Source organism: Pleurodeles waltl, chromosome 10 (assembly GCF_031143425.1).
Source record: "Pleurodeles waltl isolate 20211129_DDA chromosome 10, aPleWal1.hap1.20221129, whole genome shotgun sequence".
NCBI lineage: Eukaryota > Metazoa > Chordata > Amphibia > Caudata > Salamandridae > Pleurodeles > Pleurodeles waltl.
The window spans coordinates 1,054,569,745-1,054,593,686 of record NC_090449.1 but is presented as its reverse complement, the minus strand read 5'-3'; the positions used below and the strand labels follow the sequence as shown (position 1 = coordinate 1,054,593,686).

General features: G+C 45.6%; 1 protein-coding gene across 2 annotated transcripts in view; it reads left to right on the top strand.

Moving 5' to 3' along the window:
- The window catches only part of KAT2B (lysine acetyltransferase 2B), a 257,000-nt gene extending 251,092 nt beyond the window's left edge, over positions 1 to 5,908 (top strand). For both annotated transcript variants that reach the window (XM_069212065.1, XM_069212064.1), the window contains exon 18: positions 3,081 to 5,908. Coding sequence is in view for 1 of the 2 variants with exons in the window: in XM_069212064.1 (XP_069068165.1) it covers positions 3,081 to 3,274 (194 nt within the window). In the remaining variant the exon portion in view is untranslated. The remainder of the gene's footprint in view (positions 1 to 3,080) is intronic.
- The last annotated feature ends 18,034 nt before the right edge of the window (positions 5,909 to 23,942 follow it).

Below are 23,942 nucleotides of genomic sequence, written 5' to 3'. Positions count from 1 at the left end.
AATTTTGATGTCTCCATAATACGATTTGGGCGGTGGAATTTGGGGCTGAACTAAATTGGGGAGCTCCCAAGAGAGCATTTTCTCTGCGCTTGCCGGCACATGCACCTGCTCTCTGGGTTGGGCTAACTGCTGCACAGTGTGTGGTTGCAAAGGAACAGCATGACTTTCCTCATCACCTCCCTCAGAATCACTAGAAGAGAAGTTGTCAGAAAAATCACTCCCAGAGTCTGCTCCATTGTCCTATCCTTCAGATGTTGTCTCAGTATCTGCTGTCTCAGTCTCTGATCCTACGTCAGACCTGTCCTCTATAACCCGAGTTAGGGCTTGAGCAGCAGTCATCCAACAAGAAGTTATCTCTGCTACTGGCTAAACTCTCGCTCTAAAATACTAGCCTACTTAGACAGTCACAAAATTGCTGGTAGCTGTGTGTGTGATGCGTGCAACAGTAAAAGTCGGTCACCTTACCTTTGCATCTTCCCTCAATCAACACGCTCTCTCAAGACACTAAAAAAAAAAAAAAAAAACACTACTACTTCACCTTGTCACATACTGATCGTCACAGTCTTTAGTGCCTCTGGCGCCCAGTCCAACAATCAGTATTGGTTTCCGTGGGGGCCAATCGCAGCCCCCAGGGAAACCACAAACACATGGACAAAATTGATCTCTCTCTCTCTCGATATATACATATATATATATTTTTTTTTTCCAGAGGGGGCCGACCCTCCTCACCCCCCAAAAGTGAAATCCCTGGTGTCTAGTGGGCCAGGAAACCGTTTCAGGAAGGCCTTCTTTGAAAGGGAAGAATCTGCCCTTTCAAACAAGGCCTTCCCGAACGGTGGGAAGGCCCGTTTGGGCCCATTTTCCCCACCGGAGTAGGAGTGGCCTTACCTGCTGCTTCCTGCTCCGGTGGGGAAAACAAGTGTGACGTCAGAGGTGTGCTGATGTCACAAAGGGGCAGATGGGGGGGGGGGGCAGAGGAAGACACAGCAGCTCTTCCGTATCCCCACATGGGGGGTTAAATAAAAAAAGAAATCCCTCTTTGGTGTCGGCCACTGGCCTTGACCCGCACCAGGGAGGTTGTGCAGGCGTCGACCCACACTAAAGAGGTTAACAAGAGTGCTTGTGATCTCAGCCCCATGCTCTGACACGCATTTCTTACTTTGTATTCAGCAGGCTTGATTTCAGTGCAAGAAGCAATCAAGTGAGTGTAAGGAGGGTTGAGCAAGTCCTTTTCACTTGGGCCTCATCTGTGGGAAACAATGCCCTTACGGGAGAGCCGGGCTCCCCTAGTCAGTAACAAACATTGGCAAAATCAATAGATCTCGGCAATTTGAGAGCTATAGGCGTTGACAATGTTAATGCATGTGTATATATTAATAAAACCAGCCCTGTAGCTGTACACACATTTACATTGCCATTTCTGAGATCTGTTGGCTTTGGCAATGCTTGTTTTGTATGCATTCTCCTTGCTTTTCCCTAGCGTTCACTGCTTTCTCTTCAATTTTTGGGTGTGCCTTCTCCTTGCTTTTCTGTGCTTTCTCCTGGACCTGCAAGTGCCAGGATACCCTGTTGTGTAATTAGGTGTGCTTTACAAATTCTGATTGATTGTACCAAGGACCACCAGGTGGACAATCAGTTATTTGTGGGGTTTTCTGGAGCGAAAAGGGCAAGGCAGTGCAGAAGAGAACAAGCTTGTGCTGGATCATGCTCTGCATTAAGATTTGCTGCGTACTGGCCAAAAAGCAGTTTCTGGAAGCACTGCATGCTCATACTACTATGGCCAAAACGTCTACCACTGCATTGGCGATGAAGACCTGCCCTAAACATTTGTCAGGCAGCTATGTGCGTGTCTGTCCATACATTCACAAAGTATGATTGCCTGGGCCGTAAGGTTTGACAAGAGTGGCATTTTGCCTGCTCGGTCCGGCATGACTTATGATTTGAGACCATTCACAGACCAGCCTATAAACATGTGTAGCTTTGCTATCTATTCCAAAGGTGAGGAATCTGCAGCTAGAAGTCTCTATCAGGAGATCAAGTTTTCCTCCTTTGATAACGCTCTTTCTGCTAGAATGTCTAGCTGCAGATTCCTCACCAACCTTTCCATCCTCCCTGTTCTGTGATGGGGCTCTATTCAGTAATAAAGATCCCAAGTCTAGGAATCTGCACACTGTCTGCCAACTTGCTTTTGGGGCTCTGCTTCTAGAGGTGTGGGCAGTCTCAAAAGCAACTGATGTCACTACGCAGGAGTGATGATGCCTATACAGGCGCTGCAGATCATTTCTAGAGCTGAAAGGCTGCAGTGCAGAGTTGAAGGCACCACATACCGGTGAACATGGACATCAATGAAAAGTTTACGGATCCAGTCTGATTCCTGGTGAATATTCAAAACATGAGGCATCTGCAGCTAAATAGGGTCAACCAGAAACATTGTTACTGAAGGTAAGTAACTTGTTCTTCTTGTCTAAAGATCATTGCTCATCAACCATCTATGCTTACAAATATGCCTCCCGGGGGGGGTGATGCAGAATAGCAGAGCCAACCGTCATAAAGGTGGTCCTAACAAATTGCTGATCATAGGGCATGAGTCAAATACCAAACCATAGCAGACAGGCACATAGCCAGTGATCCGTTTTCTACTGACACCTTGCAGTCTTCTTTTGTATATACTACAAAGGGGTTGGGGTGTACATCTAAGGAAAAAGCAATTCAAACCTGTAGTGATTCTTTCTTTAGAAGATTGAATTTAAAAATCATACTGCAGCTTACAACTGTGGAAGCCAAATACGCCTATCTACAGTTTACATCAATTACAGACAAATTCAGAAGCAGAGATATTATTTATTCTTATCTTCAGCAGTGAACAAAGGGGTTAGTCGTTATAAAAATAAAGAAGTGGAGAATTGCCTAACAGGTGATTTTCTATATTGGGTGAAAAGCAAATTGCCTGTGGTAAGAGAATTTTAAATGTTGCTATCAACTGCTCAATAACATGACCGGCAATCAAATTGACTGTGCCTATAAGTTATTTGTGCTCTGTGGTAAAAAATAGAAGTGAACTGTGTGTCTTTCTTCTGTAGATTTGAAAACGATGAGCGAGCGCCTAAAGAACCGATACTACGTGACTAAGAAACTTTTTATGGCAGATTTACAGCGCATCTTTACGAACTGCAGGGAGTACAACCCTCCTGAGAGTGAATACTTCAAATGTGCCAATCTGCTGGAGAAATTCTTCTACACCAAAATCAAAGAGGCTGGGTTAATGGACAGATGATATTCTTTGTCTGCTCTGAGAAACCAGTTGTGCCTCATCAGTGGTCGGAATTCAGGTCACTCTTTGAAAATGAGCAGGACTTTTGTGACAACTGATTGGAACAGTCGCTACATTCTATTTAGCACTTTTTGAAACCCCTTTGTGAGGGTATAGTGTTCTTTAATTAACATTTTGAAGCTGATAGGAGGCAATATTTACTTTTCTGAAGATAGCAGTTCACTTTGCTGTTGTGAATTTTTGCTGCATGTATGTTTTGACAGTGAGCAACTCTTCAGTGCATTTTACCCCCTTTAGAAAGCTATCCTCATGGACGTCAGCAAATGCAAAACCTCAATACATAATATTTTAGGTTTTTGTTTTATCTGGGGGAAAAAAAAGGAAATTGCTTTTGTACAGAGACCTGAAATATGCAAACTGGAGACATAAGACAATTCACTCGCAGCAAGTGAATACAACATCTTAGTTATTCCATTAAATAAATGACTCCCTGATTCTACTTCACCAAAATCTGCACCGTTCATTAGCTAGCCTTGCAAGATTTTCTTTCTAGCAAATGGCGGAAAGGGGCTAATTTACATCAAAGTGCAGAAAGCAGTTCTCATTTTTTTTAAATTCACACATTTATTGAAACAAGCTGATATTGATGGAAATATCACAAAGTTGCAATATGGAGTAGCACATTTTCACTTTATTTGCTTGGTGGAAATCGATCGAGCAACTTTACAATTTCAATGCACCTGCCCACAGTATCTATGTACTGTGTAATATGGGTTCTGGAATTGGTGGATGGGGTTGATTGGGAAGATGAGTTACGGTGTGTAGAAATTCAGTATTTAAATTGCTGTGACCATATCACCTTACATCATTCCTAACACCTCACTTGGAATCTTTTGTCCTCTGAACTCTCACCTTAGTTCTTCATTACTTAAAAATCATGTCACCGGCAGGTTTTCATATTTAAATATTTTTAAAGACCTATCTTACAGTGTGTCAAAATTCATATCTATAACCATATCGCTTCTCCAAAAACCAAACTGCGTTTGAAAATGAATTCGGATCAACAGTTCCCCCTAATGCTAACATGTATTTACGTCTACGTCTTTTCTGCATAAACGTCCTTGTGCGCCTGATATAAAGGAAACATAAAAAGGTATTTAACCAAAACATGTACTTCAGAGGTTGGCACGGTCACAGGCAAACAAGTCAGAGGAAAAAAGTGAGCATGACCTGTAGCATATGGACTGTCTCACATGGTTACCTTGAGTAATGTGGTAATAACTTGCTACTGATTGATGCAGCTTTCAATTTTGGTACATTTGTACAATGCAAAAGTCATGTGGTAACGAATAGTCCTAATTTCCAACGTATTACTAGAGAGGTAGCAATCACACTGCCATAAACTGGAAATTATGTGGAGGGCATTTTTTGCTTTGAGAACCAATGCACATTTCTACATAATTTCTTTAGTGTTAAAATATTTACATACTTAACAGCTTTTGGTAACATAAAGACCCATAGATTTACTTGTGCACTGTAGTGAGCTCCTGTCACATCTCTAGATCTCCGCTGATGTATTGCATTTTTGTATAGAATCGTCCTAAAAACTGAAAAGTGAGAAACATTTAGTGCTACATTAGATACATCATCACTGTAATGGCACATTATGATGAGGCATTTTGCCAAAGACAGATCCTCGGCTATCTAATTTGATGGTTGTAAAATTTTCAGACTTTCCATCAGATGTGGGAAAAAACTAAGGGAAAAAAATTTGGTGAAATAAAAAAAAGGCAGTCCGGTTTCTCTCTTCCTATTATTTCAGCATGGTTTTGAAATATAATTGAGGTTTGCAAATAATCTGTACCTGTTGTGTAAAGTAAATGATGGAACAAAGGGAATACTCTTGGTTCCAACATAATTATCATGAGGCAGGGGCTCAATTGTTGCAGCACATTTAATCCTGCATATCATAGCACATTTTGACCACTTCTGTCTCAAATGTTCTACTGATGTCAACAAACTTCCCATCACACATGAAATCTCAATGTTAATGGGTTATATACCATTTTTTCTTCATGCTGAACAACTAAAACAGTGTACCAACTGACCTTAAAATCAAATGTATCTCTAGTCTCTGATATTCTGTTTGAAGATTAAGTTACAAAAGGAACTGTGAATCTGCAGCAGTTGCTCATGTTGACACTAGGCTGGTTCTCTCACTGTTGTGCGCTAGAATCTAGGGGTAACCTACAGTTATTTATTGTACCTTGCTCAGCCCTCTAGGCTCTAGTAACCACTACTGTAATACACTGTTGATGTTATATAATTGCTTTTGCTTATGCAGGACATAAGTTAAATAACAATCTATAATAAGCCTAATAAGTTATACATTGAGTTAAGTGTGCTTTGCTAGAAAGTTTTTTTTACTATATTATTTTTCTGATCTAGTTATGAAGTAGATTTTTAAGTAGATTTTTAAGATTATATATTCTGCAAAGATTTAATTTACTGTACATTCCACATGACAACTTGCAAAACGTGTATATATATATATATATATTTTAGGAACTGTGATGCAATATGAACAAGGGTTGATGCTGCGTTAATATTAAAATATGCTATGTTCCAAGACATTCATCAATCTTAGAGTACTTAGAGAGGTAATTGGTTATGCTACAGGACAAAGGTTTTCAAGGTGCAAGTTTTTATAAAATGCAGATAGTGACTGTCTGCACCTCCCTCCAGCAAACTAATCCATATGGCCACTTTTGCACAAAAACACTATATTGAAGATGATGTATATTTTCCTGTTCTGAAAGGTTCAACCTCTGCTGAAGGAAAGCAAAATATGAATCCCTGGATTTTCATTGCTTTCTTTATTTCTATATTTATACATCTATAAGGATTCTCTAGAAAGACTGGAATTGAATTTATGTTTTAGGTTGATTATATGCACTATAATAGTGCTACTAAAGGTTGGTCTTTTCATTTTGTGTTAGAAAGACTATATTCTAGAAAAATACATTTATTTAAATGCCTTCAGTTAAACTGATTAGGCAAACCTTCCTGGTTACACTTTTAAAAATATTACTTTTGTAAAATATTTATTTTAATAGTTTTATTCAGATCAGATTTTACATTCAGAGGTACGTAAACAGTTCCATTACAACGTTCACGCTGGATTTTAGTACACTCTTTATAGAAATGGAATTGCAAAACTTACATGGCTTGATATCCTGTGACAAATTCACTACATTTTTTTTTTTTTTGCATCTTACTGGATTTTTTTTAGTAGATTTTGTATAGCCTTGTCTAGATAAATGACTGTTCCATTTCCTTAATGAAATGTATGTTTTCTAATTTGAAGTATTTTCATATTATATAGATATTGTGCAATAATACAATAGTAGGATATATGGTTGCCAGATAGTTTGATTTTGCCCTTGTAAAAATAATATATTGTACATAATTTAAATGATAAAGAAATGTGAATCCCAAGTTCTGTTTTGTTTTACTTCATTGAAACAGTATTTTACTGACATGCTTGAATGTTTAAGGATAGAAATGTGAATCCTTTAGCATTTCATAGTGTATGGCAATAGAAAGAACCTTCGTTTTTTTTGTTGTTTCTTTTTAATTGCAATCTGGATCTAATCACCACAATTCATACAAGTCATCTGAGCATGTTAATAGAAAGGATACCGTGCATTATGCTTGCTTTTCTTTTCTAAAAAAGAAGAATGAAAAGAATCAAAATCACCACCACCGTGGCATTCTTTTTAAGATTTGTTAAAATGTCCATAGCCACCAGACATGCTTGTTAAACAGGGGTAACACCTCCCACACAGCTGGTGAACCAGGTTACAGCAAAGCAAGATAGGTACAGGTGGGCAAGAATAGTCCTGTCCCACAGCCATCCCTATCTACCTCTCACATCAGCCCTTCCCTACATTAGCCAGACTCACATTGGGAGGTTAGATGGAGATTCACCTTTCAGATAAGTCTGCCCGCTGGAAGATCATATTTGCAGTGGACTTAAGTTATTCTTTTCCTCCTCAGGAGGTTACTGCAGGTGAGTTTTTTGGAACTGAGTGGTCACCCTTCTAATGATCTACTTATAAGGGTGGGTTGAGAGCAAATCAGTTAAAGAACCTTAACAGGGGGACAGAATAGGATTGAATCCCTTCCTTGCTTTATAATTGAAGCAAGGAACTCAAATATGTTTTAACATGTATCATTTATTGTAACTTTGTGTGGAAAGCCAAGGTTTGCAATTTGTTTTTAATAACATGTTTATAATTTAAGTCTGCTTTGCAGGGTTGTGGCCAAGATGGCGGCCACATTGGATGTGCCCTAACGAGCTCTGCGGCCAGCCTGAGAAAGATCCACCATTCATCCTCCCCATCCCATTGCAAATCGCCCAAGAGCGCTGGCTGTGCTACCCATCTGGTCAGGGGGAGTTTGATGAGATGAAAGATCGATTGCTACCCCCCACCTAGTCGATGGAACGAAGCAGTGATCCAGGTGGCGGGCTGAGATGCAGCAGGGCAAGTGGTGGGACCATGTAGTATCACTGCAGCAAGGGTGGGTGGTATGCTGGGCAGCCGTAGGTGCCCTGGAGGACTAGTGTCTCCTCTTCTGGGCGAGCCCCCAGTGTAGCCTGGTGGCATGACTCCATGGTGCAGGCCGGGCACCACTGTGAGGAGGTATTGCCAAGCAGCCCGCTTGGCCTCACTAGGGGTGGAGGGGGTCTCCCACGGCTTGGTGTGTGCCTTGTAGTGCCCAGACACTGGAGGCATTGAGGCATTCGCAGGGATGCACAACATGAGGAGCGCCTCCTATCTGCACACCCTCTGGTGCGATCCCTGGAGCTGCTGCAGCCACAACCCGGTACAGCGCGGAGTTGCAGTCCACGTTGCTCTACTGCCCTGAGCACATGAATGCTGCAACTGTGAGGAAGGCCCACTGCCAGACTTAACCTAGACCCTAGCGGCCTGGTCTGGATTTCGGCCGCCCTGAGGAGGTGGGTGCTGCAGCTGGAGACAGCACTTCCCTACTTGTGGTGGCCTAGAGGTCATCACTGAGGTGCATCAGGGTTTGAGGGCGCCTCTCAGATGGTCAGGAGCGGTGGCAACACTATTTACTGTGTTGCCCTACACTGGAACGTTGGCTATGGCCGGAGGGGAGACAGGTAGGACCCTGCAGTCCTGCACAGTGCAGCGAACGTCCATATGTCCGCATCCTGAGAAGTGGTGAACCACTCTGCCCCCATCAGAAGGCCGGTGAGACCCTATCTGGGGGCTCTGTTGCAAAGGGACTCAGTCGCTGAACACTTGGCCTGAATCCATTATAAAAAAATCGGTTGGCATGCCCCTCTGCCAGGCATGCACCTTAGAGGTCGGTGCAGGCCCCCAATGCCTTAGGTACTGTCATCACACCAGGGGGTCCAGTGGACTGCACTCCCCTAACCCACCTTTCTCCCACTGACACGTTAACAACAAGCCAAGATGGACCAATTTATGGCCCCAGAGGTGACTGAGAGAGGTGATCCTCCACCAGAGGGCTGGTAAGAGCCTTGGGGACCTACGGGTTCACAAATACTGGCTGCTTTATAGGCATCCAGCACTACTTTATAGGCCAAGATAGACACCATCTTGCTTGATGTTGGCCTCCTGAGAGTTGACCTTCGTATGGTGACAGAGCGGTCTTTAGCCACAAAGCAACGTGTCCAAACTGCGGGGAGAGGTGTCCACCATGATGATGGCCCTCACTGAACTTTCAGCCAAAACGGTAGCTCTGAAGTGCAGAGTCAAGGATGCGGAGGGTTGCTCCCAGTGCTGCAATCTGTGCTTTGCTGGATTTCCGGAAGGCCAAGTGCCTGAACTCTTCCTTGAATGCTGGATTAAAGACACTTTTCCAACTGCTGCCTTGTCTTCCTTGTTTGTAATTGAAAGAGCTCACTGTGCCCTTGACCGAACGCCACCGGTAGTGGCTCCGCCACGCACCATCATTGTGAAAATCCTCAACTACGGGTACAGAGATGCAGTTCCCCAGGCTATCTGGCAGGCCGGAGATCCTACATTTGAGAACTATGTGATCCTAATATTTCTGGACTATACCCACTTGGTGCAACAGATGGGGATGGCCTTCGGAGGGCTGAAACAAAAACGGAGACCAGTGGGTCCAGATACATGATTCTCTTCCCAGCCCACTTGAAGGTGCTCCAAGCTGATCGTGCGCTATTCTTCATCACTCTGTGGTTGCCTAGGACCGGCTGGAGGTCCCCGAAAGGGTCAGCCCCAGGCCTGGCCTTTCGCCTTGTAGGAGAATGGGCATTGGATACCTGTGATACACGACCAGCGAAGAGGTGCAGATGACTGGGTGGGCTGGCCTGCCCCTCTTCCCAGCGAGTGGTGATCCAAGGCTATGGTATACTGGACCTTGGGAGCCAAAGATCAGAACATGAGGAGGCAAGAGCGCTCATGGAGGTGGTGACTGTCTCCAATCCAGAGAATAGTGGAACAGACCTAGTGGAGGAGACCCAGGCAACAGGAGATTCCTGCTGCATTCGTACCACATGCAGATAACTGCTTCGAAGGCCCAGTTGCTGCAGCCCGGACACAGCAGGCCAGGAACTATGGCCCAGGACATGCAGCCCACATAATCAGACTTCTCATTGTATGAGTACTGTCTCATCAGTTGCATGCGAGACACTGGCACAGCCACACCCTTCATTGTGGTTTTGAAGTCAGAAGAGTGTATGTTATGAGTGATAGGTAATGGCCGCTGAGCTCAGGACTGTGCAGAGGTGGCTATTGCTCCTGAGCAAGGGTGAGCCACTGGGAGAGATGGTGTGTTGTTTAAGAGCCACTGCGGCTGACTCCTGGCTCACCCCCCCAGCCTTCAGTTCCTATAACTGGCAGGCTGAATGAGGAGTGGGGTGAGTTCATTGGATGATTGGTGGTTCACTTGCCTTATTTACTCACCTCTTGTTTTCTTCTTTATTTTCATTTCTGGTTTCTGTTCTCCTTTGGGACTTAGCTAGCTGAGGGCTGACTTGTAAATGGGTGGGGCTCAGGGGAGGTGTGATGATTGGGAAGTCACAGGTTGTTTTTCTGTGTTTACCTGGTGGGTAGGAGGTTTTCTTCTTGGTTCAACTGAAGTTAGGAAGTGGCGGTGGGCTTACACGGTGGTTATCCACTAGCTGGAGAGGGCAGGAGTGGAATACCCTGAAGCTAGTGATGCACGGGGAATGCATATCGAGTTTTTGTGGATTGAGATGGCAGATCTTCAGGGTACAGTAACAGTTAGCAGGGAATGCCGGGAGTCCATGCTGGCAACGCAGCAGCAGATTGGATATATCAGGGACAGGCTGGACTGTCTCACAAGATGTGAGTACTAAAAGCTGCTGCAAAGGGAAGGCGATAAGTCGGGGAGATTACTGGTGTGACTGTGGAAAAGAGAACCCTCGCCCCCACTTCTATTCTCACTGAGGCCCCCGGACGGCACAGTGGTGAGTATGCAGGCAAGCATTAACTTACTTTTAAGAGACTACCAGGCAGTTGTTTATAGGAGGGGTCCTCAAAATCCCCCAGCTGCAACAGAGACTTTTCTGATGGATACAACTACCTCACCTTATGAATTCTCCCAATGTAGCACCATTTGATGGAAAATTTTCTTCCCAGCTCTCCATGTCGACGAGGCCGTCACAATTGCATGGCTCTGCACGCGACTCCGTATTACGCCACTGTGGCAATAAGGTCCTTGCCGGCGTGCTGACGTCAGTTCCCTTTTTTCTGTGCCTTCGAAGCTAACGGCTTTCTCTTAGCTCTCGCGAAGTTACTGTTTCGAAGGTGTCTTATTGTACTCTGTTACAATGTCTCCTCCTAAAAAGTCAGGGTTTAAACCTCGTCAGGAGTGCGGGGGTCATATGTCTGTCACAGACCCTCACGACGACTGCTTATGGTGTCTCAGTTCGAACCACAATGTAGGGGAGTGCGTGTCCTAACAAAGGATGTATCCGAAGGCGCTGAAGGAAAGAGAGGCTAAACTCTTTTTAGCTAAGGCAAAGAAGGAACACAGAAGACATTGGAGGTCTAAGACTAGAGACGACTCATCCCATAAGTCTCATAAGAGGCGCCGACACGGCTCTCGGCGTCGTTCTTCTAGAGGTCAATATCGGTCTCAGTCTCCATCCAGACTGCGTAGTACGATGTGGGAGGTTAGTCCCACTGTAACTCCCCAGCCTAAAGGTCCTCAGGTTTCGTCGACGCCATTGCTTATTGAGGTGGTTGAGTCTCCAGTGGGTCCTCAGCTTTCACCTGTGGCTCAGGAGTCGGTGCCACGGGTTCCGGATCTGGCCCAGGCATCTCATGAAGATCCGAGGTTCCTGCTTTCCCGACTGGGAGCGGATCCGGCAGCATTTCTGAATGCCATATTCACTATCTTTAATAAGGCTATGGCCCCTGCTGTGCACCAACTGGTCCCACGGGTCCTTTGGCATTCTCCTTGGGCTCTCTGGCTCCATACAAGTCGGTGCCGTTCGTGCATTTTTGTCAGGCTGAGGATGCCGGTTTGGCACCGATGACATTGCCTCATAGGCCTCTGGCGCCAGTGACATCACCTCATAGGCCTCTGGCACCGATGACATCACTGCTTGGACAGACAACGCCGATGACAGCGCCTCATATGCCAACGGCGCAGATGGAGTCAGCTCTGGCGCCGGATCGATCCCTGTCAGGATGGAGTGCATCTCCTCCTTTTCCCGGTCTGTGCCCATCGCTTTTGAAACCTGCGTCGTCGACATTGGCAAACTCCATGTCAAAACCTAGATTGGAGGCCAGGTTGAGGTCACAGAGGAGAGCGTTGAGGCTCTTGGAAGAGCAAGATTACCAGAGACAATTGATGGAGGAAGGCGAGATTACTGAGCCCTTGGGAGAATTTCAGGGCCTAGACTCAGCTAGTGGGCTAGACACTTCCCCTGAGTTGGATCTTTCATCTCTAGGGGAGTTCACTGAAGAGGCGGCTTCCTTACACTCTTATCAAGAAGGCTGCAGAGTTTTTGGACCTTCCATTGCCAGCTGCTGAAGTTAAAATCAACATTTTGACTGAAGTATGACATCCTTCTTCTACTTCAGCAGAGCCCTTGCTCCCATTCAATGATCCTCTTATGGAGCCTGTCTTAGAGCTCTATTATTTGAGGGAACTGCTGCAGTACGCAGCGCTGTGATGCGCCGATGGCCACACTGGAGAAACGCTGCTGCTGGCAGACTGTGGGTGTGGTGGTGGGGGAGGGGCAGACCTCCCAGCACTTCGGATACAGGCTACCAGTCGACTGCCCATTTATTGTCCGTCAGGTTGCAGAGATTTGGGAACAAGCAGTCATGTTGATGCTTCGTACGGCCCTGTATGCCAGGTTGCTGTCACTTCAATGGTTACCTTGTTTCTGGCAGATATACAATCCATAATGGATCGAATGTAATGGTATGGGGGGTGGCGGGGGTTGTTCCTCCACAGCTGGGGACTTATACCTCAACGGTACCTACATCACCTTGAAGGAGGCGCTGGAATTCTTTCAATTACGACACAATCAGTTCAATGGCGTCTGAGTTCTGGCTCAGTTTCCTTGCAGAACCGGAGGAGTTGCATATACTCTGCTTTTGCTGCAGGACCCAGGCTCCTCCAAAAGGCTAATGTCCCACTTATACAAAGCCTTGAAAGCTAACTGCCGGGTAGATGTTACAAGGGTGTGCAACAGATGGTCAACCGACATCTTGGAGCCCCTCACAGTGGGTGCGGGGAGACAGCAACTTCCTGGGACCTGTGCGAAAGCCTATCTAAATCCTCATGAGTCATGAATATTTCCATCTACGTGCACAATCCGAGGAAACTCGTGTTTTTAATTTAAAAAAAAAAAAAAAAACACACACACACACACACACACACACACACACACACACACCCCCCCCCCATTCCACACACACACACCCCATTCCACACACACACACACACCATTCCACACACACACACACACACCATTCCACACACACACCATTCCACACACACACACACACACACACACACACACACACCATTCCACACCAGCAGTGCAGAGCCATGAACTGATGATTGTGTTTCACAACTAAGGCCCTGAAAGCTTAACAAATGAGTCCAGAGTGGGGAGGCATGACTGGTTGTAAGGAATCTGGGCTAGATGGAGTCTATACCAGATAATGTGTTACCAAAGGTAAGTAACTTGTTCATATGCTCTAAACCCATTTTAAATGCTTAACCAAGCTGGTCCAGCCTCTTAGATTCCCTGTCCATGGGCACAGCAGGGAATGTGCCATGTGAAGTAAAGGTTTTTACAAGCAGGCTCTCAGGGGTGGGGAATTGGCGGAAGAAATGAGGGTCACCCGGGACTGTAGAATGGCAGTGGGCAATTGTGTTCCGCACTGGAGCCCCTGTGCTAGGTTTGGACCAGGTACCCATAAGGACACCTGTAAGTGCATCATTAAAGGGCAAAAGGGGTTTGGGAGAGGAATCCTCAGGCTGAATCACTTCTATCTAAATATTAGTTTTGACAGCCACTGAGAGCAGTTGAAGGTCCAAGACCCCAGCTGCCTTTTGCACCACCATTGCATAGGAAGCTCCCTCCTCCATAGCCACAGGAGGAGGAGGAAAAAAGCATGCCAGAGTCTGGAGATTTGACCAATCCACTGGCCTCTCCTAGTTCCTCATACCAGGCCAAAGGTTGTTTCATCTGGTATTCTAAAGGGTCCAGCAACAATCTCCTATTCTTCTCCCAAGCCTGGCTACTGAAAATAATGTTCGGGCAATGATTTGGCACCCAAGGGCATGAGAATTGGCATTGCAGGACGCCGTGCCAGCTCACTGGAGATTTGAATGGGGCTGACACCGCCTGAGGGTCTCAGCGGCGCCTGGAGTATCTACGTCAGGAGTGGCACCAGAGCAGGTCACATGGGATTCTGCCAAAGCTGCCAGCGGAGACCCTAAGGGGATTTCTTCTGACCCTGTAGGGCCCGAAGGAGCTCCGGAGGGGTCACCCTGCGCAAATACTGGGCACATGGCCTTGTAAAACGCTACTCTGCTCACGTAGAAAGAGGAAAACACTTCTTGTGATTGATTTTGTGCAAGAAGGTGTCCCGTACTGCACAAAGCAATCATCCCCACAACAAAAGCACCCTTGCCCTATGGTGGAAGGGTGTCTGCATTGGTGCATGGCAGAAATTAGTGCACCAGCACATGAGAAAGGACAGGAATGCTCTGCATCTTGTAGATATGGCACATTTCTGCCCTTTCTTGGTGGTGTAGGGCAATGTAACAAGGCACTTGCTGCGCCACGGGCCTTGTAAATGACGCTCTAAATGAGAATTCGTAACTGACTGGTGCCACATGGTTTAAATCCTACCTTCTTGGAGGACATCCTGGACCCACCAAAAGATATTCAACCAAAAGCCGAAAAACTTCTGTCAAGAAAAGACACAAGCAGCACACATAGGAGGACAAAACAAGGAGAAATAAAGATATTTCTCCTTGTTGCATCTCCCCTGAAGAGGTGTAAAGTTTTGGCTCATCCCCAAGTTTCCAAGGTCTTGAAAATTTGGGGATGCATCAAGATCCACAGGTGTTGTGTGGGAAAACCCACTGCAGTGTCCATGGAATGCCTCCCTAACGCAGAGTAAGGCAACAGCGATTTGCACTACTTTGCCTTACTCTATCTATGAGGCCATTTGAAGCCACACAAAGTGGCTTTGCGTGCGTGTGGCCTCATAGAAATGATTTGGAGGCTTGCACCACTGTTGCTACAAAAAAAAAAAAAGTCAGCGCAAGGGTCTCATAAATATGCCCCAAGTGCCTAACTGTCCGTCACAAGCCACTTAAAAATTAATTTAGCAGTGGAAAAAGATGTTCCAAATGTTTAGTTCATAAGTTTATTTTATTTTAAGATTTAATTTAAAAAAAAGTCAACATCTTCACACATCTGTTCAAGTAGATTCTTCAACTGCAAAATTCTCATCTCATACTGCCATAGGTGAGGTAAACAAGACATGGAGTTTGCCACACTTCAAAGTGAGAAGACAAAAGCCCACTCTTCATGCCCTGGGGCATGCTCTGTGGATAAACTGGTCAGGGATATTTGCATAGGTATTTTTTTCACATGTCAGGATGCACTGGCAGTGCAGGCTGCTGAACCCATATCTACAAGGCCACACAAAGCCACTTTGTGACTTTACATGGCCTTGCAGATATGGAGCAAGGCAAGAGCGCAAGTCGCTGTGTTGCCTTACTTTGCGTCAGGGAGGTGTTTCCATGTGTGTTACATGGTTGTTCCCATGCAACATCCATGGATCTTGATATATTCCCAGATTTACATGGTTTTGACCTGGGCATGCGTCAAAAGCCTACGCCACCCCAGGGGTGGCCTAAAAGTGATGCAACATGGAGAAATATCTTTATTTCTCCCTCTTTTTTCCACTTTCTAAGTGTGTGCCATTCTGCAGCACACATAGGAGGAAATTGCCTCCATTGATTGTGTTGTGGGGGTGATTCTCTTTGTGCAGGAAGGGACGCCTTCCTGCACAAAAACGGATACCCGTGCAACATGGTACAAGGCAGCAATTTGTGCGCAGCGGGTAGAGGACAGAAATGCGTCATATCTTGGATATAAAACGGCACATTTCTGCCCTTTCCCGATGGCGCAGGGTGGCACACTTGGTACACCACTTTGGCCTTGTAAATATGGCCCTCAGTCTTTACCCAAATATATTGGAAATGCAAAGCAGTCAAATATATCACCCAAATACTCCGTAGAGATCTGGCGCTTTAAGTCTTTAAAGTTTGGACACCCTAACTTCCATCTGAGTGCACAATTGTTTACTACCATGAATGAACCTGTTTATTGACTTATTACAACTCCATCGTGCAGTGTGTTACTTATACTCTCTAAAGGTAGAATTACTTTCCTGTGCTTCCATTCCAGTACACTTGCCTGCACTGGCCGTCTACTTAGGAAGCATTCCCCTCATCCACCCAATCATTAAAGGGTTTAGAAGTATAATTCCACAGTGGCCACCCTGTGTGCCCACTTGGAATCTTAGCACTGTAGTGTCAAGACCTATGCGTCCACCTCTTGAGCCACTACACTCAGTATTAGTTGGCAAACATCAAGTGCTAGATGTAGGAGAACTAGTCATACAGGCACACAATCACGAGGTAGTCATGCATGCAGTTTCACAGTAGTGTTTCAGTTTCACTTGAATGGGGTCAGTGAACTACATTTCTTCAAAATCACTGAAGCAGGACAGAACGGACATCAAATCCATTCGATGTCAAACGAGCTCTCGTATACTATACACTAGGATTATTCATGTGCAGATAAACACCTTGGAAAATCCAGCCTGGAAGTGGCATAGCATGATGGATTGGGTGGTGAGTCCAGAACTGTTATGTATGCACAAATAGACAACTGGCAGGCAATCAAATGCTCCTTTCACACACAAAAAGAATAGTCGCATGGTAGCAACATGGTGATCTGCTCACACATTCACAAAACATAACTTCATTTTCATGCTAGAAAAGAAGTACAGGTGAGTCACAATGTTTAAAAACATTCACTATAGCCAACACTCTTTTCCATCCACCACAACCTCACGGGGAGGGGCACTGGTTTTGAGTGGATGCAAAACATTTGATCTACAAAAATACATGTTGCCAACTGAAAATGTTACTGTCCTGTATCCGTCTTCAGCTCGTCGTAATGTTCCATCCACATATCCTTTGGATAGAAATTAGTAGCCTGTTAGTCTACCTCTAATACCCATTTGCGTTGTTAAATTCACTCACAGAAGCAAAACATTCGGGACTCTAAAGTGGAGACTGCACACTGATGCATTGTGGGTTGCAGCTATAGCCATGAGACTCTCTTGAAACAAACTTAAGTCCTAAAGTAAACTACTTGTAATCTCAATCTAAAACTAGGTGCCATGATAGTGCAAAGCATGAGTCTACATAGAACACATTGGTTAGATGTAACATTTTACTTACCCGTTCTGTAATCGTCTCTTTCTATCTGAAGATAGCCATTGGAAGCCGCCACTTGCTCTGGAGAACGGGATTTCCCAGAACAGCAGCAGTGGGTAAGGTTATGTTTTGAACAGGAGTACATCCTTTCCACTTTATAAACAGGAAACCAACCAGCGACTTGTTACCCAACACACACAAGGCAAGGGTCCTATCCAACCTATTTATAGGAGTGACCAAGAAAATGTTTTCTCTCTGTTGTGAGGGTGCAGTGTGTTGGTCTGTCCTAGGCTGAACCTACAACATATTAATCATCTTATGTCCGTAAGTCATCTAGATACAGCACTGTATCCCTATAAAGCCACTTAGTTGAGGATTCTATACAAGATGTGGTGGTTGGAAATACATTTCTTCAATTATGAGGAAAAAAAAATCTGTTTGTACAGGGGAACGATGGAGCCCCTAAACAAACTTATTCCGCTTCCATTTTAATAACATGGTCAAGTACAGAGGAACAACTTATCCGGAAAGACCATCTAGCTGCAGATTCCTTACCTTAGAATATTCCCAGACATCAGACAGGATTCAGAAAATCTTGAGCAGTAACTCTGCGCACCAGTAAGTTGTGTTGTTCGGCTCCACATCTGAAGGGGCAAGCACGTTGCCTCTATAGGCACAGCCCCAGCAAACTGACATACGATTCTTTAATGACATTTCCACGCCCGCAGCCACAACAGAAGGCTGATGGACCACTGTGCAGACACTGAAGACCTAGAAGAGTCACCCTATGCAGACAAATCTATTCGCAGAGCAGGGAGGATCAGTAAGTTATCTGCAGCAAGATAGCCTCTACCAGATAAAGGGGCTCATTTACAAGCCCCTAGAGCGTCACTTTCAGCGATGCTCCGGTAGTGCTGTGCCCTTATTTACAAGGCGGCGCTAAGCCAATTTGTGTGGCTTGACACCAGCTTGTAAATATGCCTCCCCCGACGCAGTTTTCTGCAGCAGAGGGGCATGCAATGGGTGTTGCTGTGGGCGTTTCCAAGCAACATGTTTTTGACACTGCTCCAGATTTACAAGAAATCGTAAACCTGAGGCACCACCAAAAGCTGACACTACCCGATTGCACCATTCTCACCCCACCAACGAGGAGACACATTTTTACTTCTCTTCATTTTTGCTTTTTCTATGTCTGCTGCATTCTGCAGCAGACATAGAAAGAGCAAACCACTATTAATGATTGTTTATGTGCAGGAAAGCACATAAGCAATCAGTAATGGTGATTTGTTACTTCTATGTGTGCTGCCTTCTATAGCACACATAGAAGTAACAAATCACCATTACTGATTGCTTATGTGCAGGAAATCATATAAGCAATCATTCCCAGCAACGCAGGCACTCTTGAACTATGGTGCAAGGGTGCCTGGGTTGGCGTTAGGCAGCTAATTTAGTGCTGGTGCAGGGGAGAACACAGAGATGTGCCATATTCTTGTTAATACGGTGCATCCCTGCATTCTGGAAAAGATGCAGCTCAGCACAGAAAAATTGCTTGTGGCACTGAGCCGCGCCAGGTCCTAATAAATGAAGCCCAAAGTGTAAAACTCAAAGGTAACTAACCTGTTCTTCTGATAGAGACATTGAGCTGCTAATTCCAAACCTTAGAATAGATACCCAAGAAAAACCTCTCAGGAGGTGGGTCTACAAACATATTTAGACCAAGAAGTCCTGGTGGACCAAACGTGGTAAGTGTTCATTACAATGGACCTGACTGTACACGTTTACCAAGCACTGCTGGCTGGTCAGAGATGCCCAAGTCGCAGTCTGACAGATGTCCAGGACCGGGACTCTGCGAGTTTATGCAGTGGTCAGAGCCTTAAGTCTGGCAGAATGAGCATGCAAGCCCTGTTGGGGTTGCTTCATGGCCTGTGCATAGGAGATTTTAATGGAGAGCACAATCCATCTTGACACTTTCTTTCTGCACAGCTTTTCCTTGCTTTACTCCACCGAACCCAATGAAGAGTTCATCATCCATCCCAGTTTCTTAGTACAATCAATGTAGAACAACAACACTCTTTTTGGGTCAAGGCAATGGAGTCTCTCCAGCTCTTTGGAATGGTGAGGTGGAGAAAAGAAGGTCAAAAGTGTGTTGGTCTGGATGACATGGAAAAATGTCCCCACTTTCAGAAGGAAAGAGGTCAGTATTCCCAGAACCAGTTTATCTGGAAAAAAATGTAGTGTACGGAGGAGGCACAGCCTGTAGTTCCTAACCCTGCTAGCAGATGTATTGGCCACTAGAAATTCAATGTTAATGGTCAGAAGACATGGAGGGTAATTGTGGGTAGGCTTGAAGGGAGGGCACATCAAGGATGTCAAGACTAGGTTCAAGTCCTTTTGGGGCATGATGAAGGCTTGTGACTTAAGAGATAGCTGGTCCGGCAACCACAACAACACAGATATGGACGAATGATCCCCATTAACTGTGCTGTAAGCCAAGCAGCGCCCGGCTAACAAAAAAATAAATAACACATTGGACTAAGGTGCAGAGAGGAATTAACATTTTTGCCAGCGCATCAAGCCACAAATTTGTCACAACAGCAGGCATACACTGTCTTCATTAAGGGACACCTGGCTGCCAAATTGGCTTTGCTGTCTTCTGCAGGGAAGTAAAAAATTGTCAATTGCTGCTGCTCAGCCTCCATACATTAAGGCAGAGGGTGCAGTTTGAGGTGCAGGATCCTTCGTTGGTGATGTAATAGTAGATCCTCCAAAAGCGGCAGCCTGATTGGAGGACCGATGCTTATGAGTTCGGGATACCATACACTCCGTGCCCAATCTGCACAGGAGTGTTATTGGCAGAAAGCCGTGCAGGAAAAGCATTTGAGACACTTTGAAAACTCCAATGTGCAGAAGGCAGTGATGAATAGAGGTAACCAAGGTTATCCCCAATCTCTGAAGAAACCTTGCACCATCTCTGGGTGGAAATCCCATACTTGATCCGCTTGGAATTGACAGCTGAGTTTGTCCACGCTGGTGTTCAGCGAGCTCATCAGACACTGAACCACCAGGAAACTATCCTGACCGTTTTACAGCTATGTCCAGAGGTGCAGGGCATCTTGACACGGGGTCCATGACCCCACCCCAACCTCTTTGTTGCAGTACCACATGGCAGTAGTGTTGTCCTTGAACACCTGAACCAACCGTCCCTCAATGAATGGGAGGATGGCTATAAATGCCAGCAAATCACTTTCCACTCGACCAAGCTGATGTGGAGCCAACAGTCTGCCAGAGACCATTGTCTTCTGAGCTCCACCTCTCCCAGGATGGCCGCCCCAACCTTGGAGTGACGCATTTGCCACCACTGCGAGCTTTGGGTTTGAAAGGAGTGGGGTCTGCTGCTGACCCAATTGCAGTTTATCAGCCACCATTGCAGATCTTTTGCAGTGCCCTCCGATATCTGGACCAGGTCAGAGAGGTTTCCCTTCTGCCTCTCTCATAAGGACGTCAGATTTCACTGTGGATCCTGTATATGCCATAGCATGTACTTCACCAGCAGGGTGCCATTAGACCCTGCAGTTTCAGAGTCTCACCAAATTCCAGGACGGTGGCTGAAACATCAGGATCACAGCCTGAATATCTTGGGCACGCTGCTCCAGAGGATAGGTGTGGAACTGCACTGTATCCACAATGGCTCCAATGAAAGGAAGCACCTCGTAGGGAGGCAGGAGCGACTTTGGTGCATTTATAGTGAACCCCAGTGAATGTTGGAGGTTGGCAACAGTTGCCTGGGGTTAGCACTCCTTCAACAGCCAGTTGTCAAGGTAGCGGGGGGAAGACTGAAACCCCTGACTTCCGCAGATGGGCTTCAACCACCACCATCAATTTTGTGAACACCCAAGGTAAGGCCAAAGGAGAGCATGTTGTGGGGCGGCAGGACAGGGATGTAGTAAAATATGTCCTGCAAGTCAAACGCTATCATCCAGTCTTCAGAAGAGACGGGACCTGAGCAAACATGAGCATTCTGAATTTCTCTTCTTATAGGAAGTAGCTAAGGGGGTGCAGAACTAGTGTAGGATGGAAGCCTCCACCCTTTGATAGCAGAAATAGCAACTACAACCTACTTCTGATGCTAGCATCCTCTTGGCCGTTCCTTTGGTCAAAAGAGACTACACTTCCTGATGCATGGTCCTCCATCAGCCGATCTGAAGACCATGGTAGGGGTGGTGGGAATTCTGTGAATGGTAGGATATAACCATGCAGAACAATTTGGATCACCAAATTGTCCTAAGTTATGGGTTGCTAGTGGGGCGTGTGGTGCCATATCCTGCTGCCAAGTTACCTGTGATGTTGCGAGAGCACATTAAAGGGGTTTGGAGGGTGAGAGTCAAGACAGGGCAGATCTCTGGTCTTGGGTCCCACACGGCTTGTGGGAGCCCAAGCCAAGACCGTATCGGGGAGCGTGTGGGCTGGGTGGAAGATGACAGAGCTGGTAGCTCCAACTGAAGCCACAGAAGTAGCAAAAGGAAGAGAACAGCTGGTGTGACACCATGGTGAGCCCCAAACGGACAGTATCCCTAACTCTCCTTAAAGCACTACAACCCTGTATTGACATTGTTGCCAAATGGACAAGTGCTGAAGGGAATGTCTATAAGGGATGATTAGACATCCCTAAAGAAGCAAGTCTACCTTCGCCAGTCATGGCAATGGAGCACCCACGATGAAGCAATGGCCCTGCCCATTGAGTCTTTCATATCTAGTCCATATAGTGTTGTGCATTCATGCCATCAGCAGTAGACTAGGTCAGTATGGTTCACGCCTCCTTCGAAACCATGGGCAGTACTTGCCCAACCGAGTCCCACACTGTGGCTATACCCAAAAGGCACCCTATGTTCACTGACCTCAGTGCAATGCTGGTGGAAGTGAAAATACTCAAAAATAATCCAGCCTCTTGGATTCCCTATCTGGTGGAGTGGTGGGGAACGCGCCAGGATGAACGTTAGCAGTTGAGGCATGCACCACTAGGCTCTCTGGGATGGGGGGCGCAGAGCTTGATCCCCAGGAGCAAGGTGCTGGCAACGGACGATTGTTCTGTACACAGGGGTGCCAGTGCAGGTCTTGACCCAAGCAGGACATGGTGAGGCTTTCATTGAAAGGGAGAAGGGTTTCTGTATGCTATACCCCTGGCTGAAGAGCCCCCATCAAGACAATGGTCTTGACCTCCACCGGGGGCACTGTAAAGTCTAAGACCTCAGCCGCCCTCCGCACCACCATAAGAAGTAAGGCCCCTTCTCCATATCCACAGTAGCAGGAGAGACCAGGTCAGTGTCTGGGGAAGTGTCTAGACCACTAGCATCAGCTGGGCCCTCATACCCATTATCTTCAGCACATTAACGAAGCAGAAGGAAAAGAACATCGCACATCACATCCAGCATGGACGATGCTGAGGCGGAGCTATTCAGCGCTACATAACGGCGCACAGAGGTATGTCAAGATTTTCCAGATTGTGTGCGATACCTGGGGAATATTCTAAGGCAAGAAATCTGCAGCTAGAGGTCTCTATCAGATATAATTTGTAAAGGCTCTGTCATTTAGGCCAAGCTGACCTTGCCCAGAAAGGTATGTACTGGAGAGACATTGACAGTGTAAGACAATTTATGAATGGCTTCAACTTGTTCAGCGTACAGGTGGCGCTTACCAGCACAAAAAAAATCATGCTGAGTTATCACACCCAACAAGGAAGAAAAGTAGTTTCTCCTTTGAAGCCTTATGCTCTTTACTACTCAATGAGGAGACAAACTGGGCTCACCTTGCTGTCTTCTAGAGTGAAGAAGACAACATCAAGTTGTCAATATATTGCACTGAAGTGCAAGCTCTGGGGTAATATCAGCATGTCCACATCCTTCTTTAGGGCTTGGGAAAAGATTGAAGTGGACTTCATAAATCCTTGAAGTAAGGCCCATGAAAGTTTAGTCCCTCTGAATTCCTCATTTAAGGGGATGGATAAGAAAGAACTAAGATGGACTACAGAGACGATTGGAATAACCACATTTTTAATGGCCCTAAAGTCCTGAATGAACCTGTGCACCTTGGCTTTCCCAGTCTTGTATATTGGGAACATCTGGATATTACAGATACAACATAAAACTCCTTACCTATTGAAATCTGCCATTACAGGGCAGATTCCTTCCTCCACCACAGGTTGTAACAGGTAGGTAGCCTCTTCTGAGAAACGATTTTCACCTTCATTGGTTCCATCAATGATATGAATCCTGCATTGTTGGCCCTGTGGTCCACAATGCAGATGCAAAATACATAATGCAAGTACCTAATTTCTTTTGTTGACACCGTATATTTAAGAACACAGTTCAGTGTGCAAAATACAGGACAATTTACTTTGTAAAGAATAACTCTTCCCAGTAGATTAATTGGAGAAGCGGAGCTAAGGAAAAATAAATGTTTATTGTTAATGGGTCCCAGGGAAATGGATGTGGGGTAAGAAATACACTGCGGCACTCAATGGTTAGAAATACAGACTGCAACGTCCAAGAGCAGTGTGACCAGTGTAGGAAATTAGCACCCTTCTGGGATAGTTACCCCCCACGTTTTGCCTGTAGTACAATGGGAATCTGCT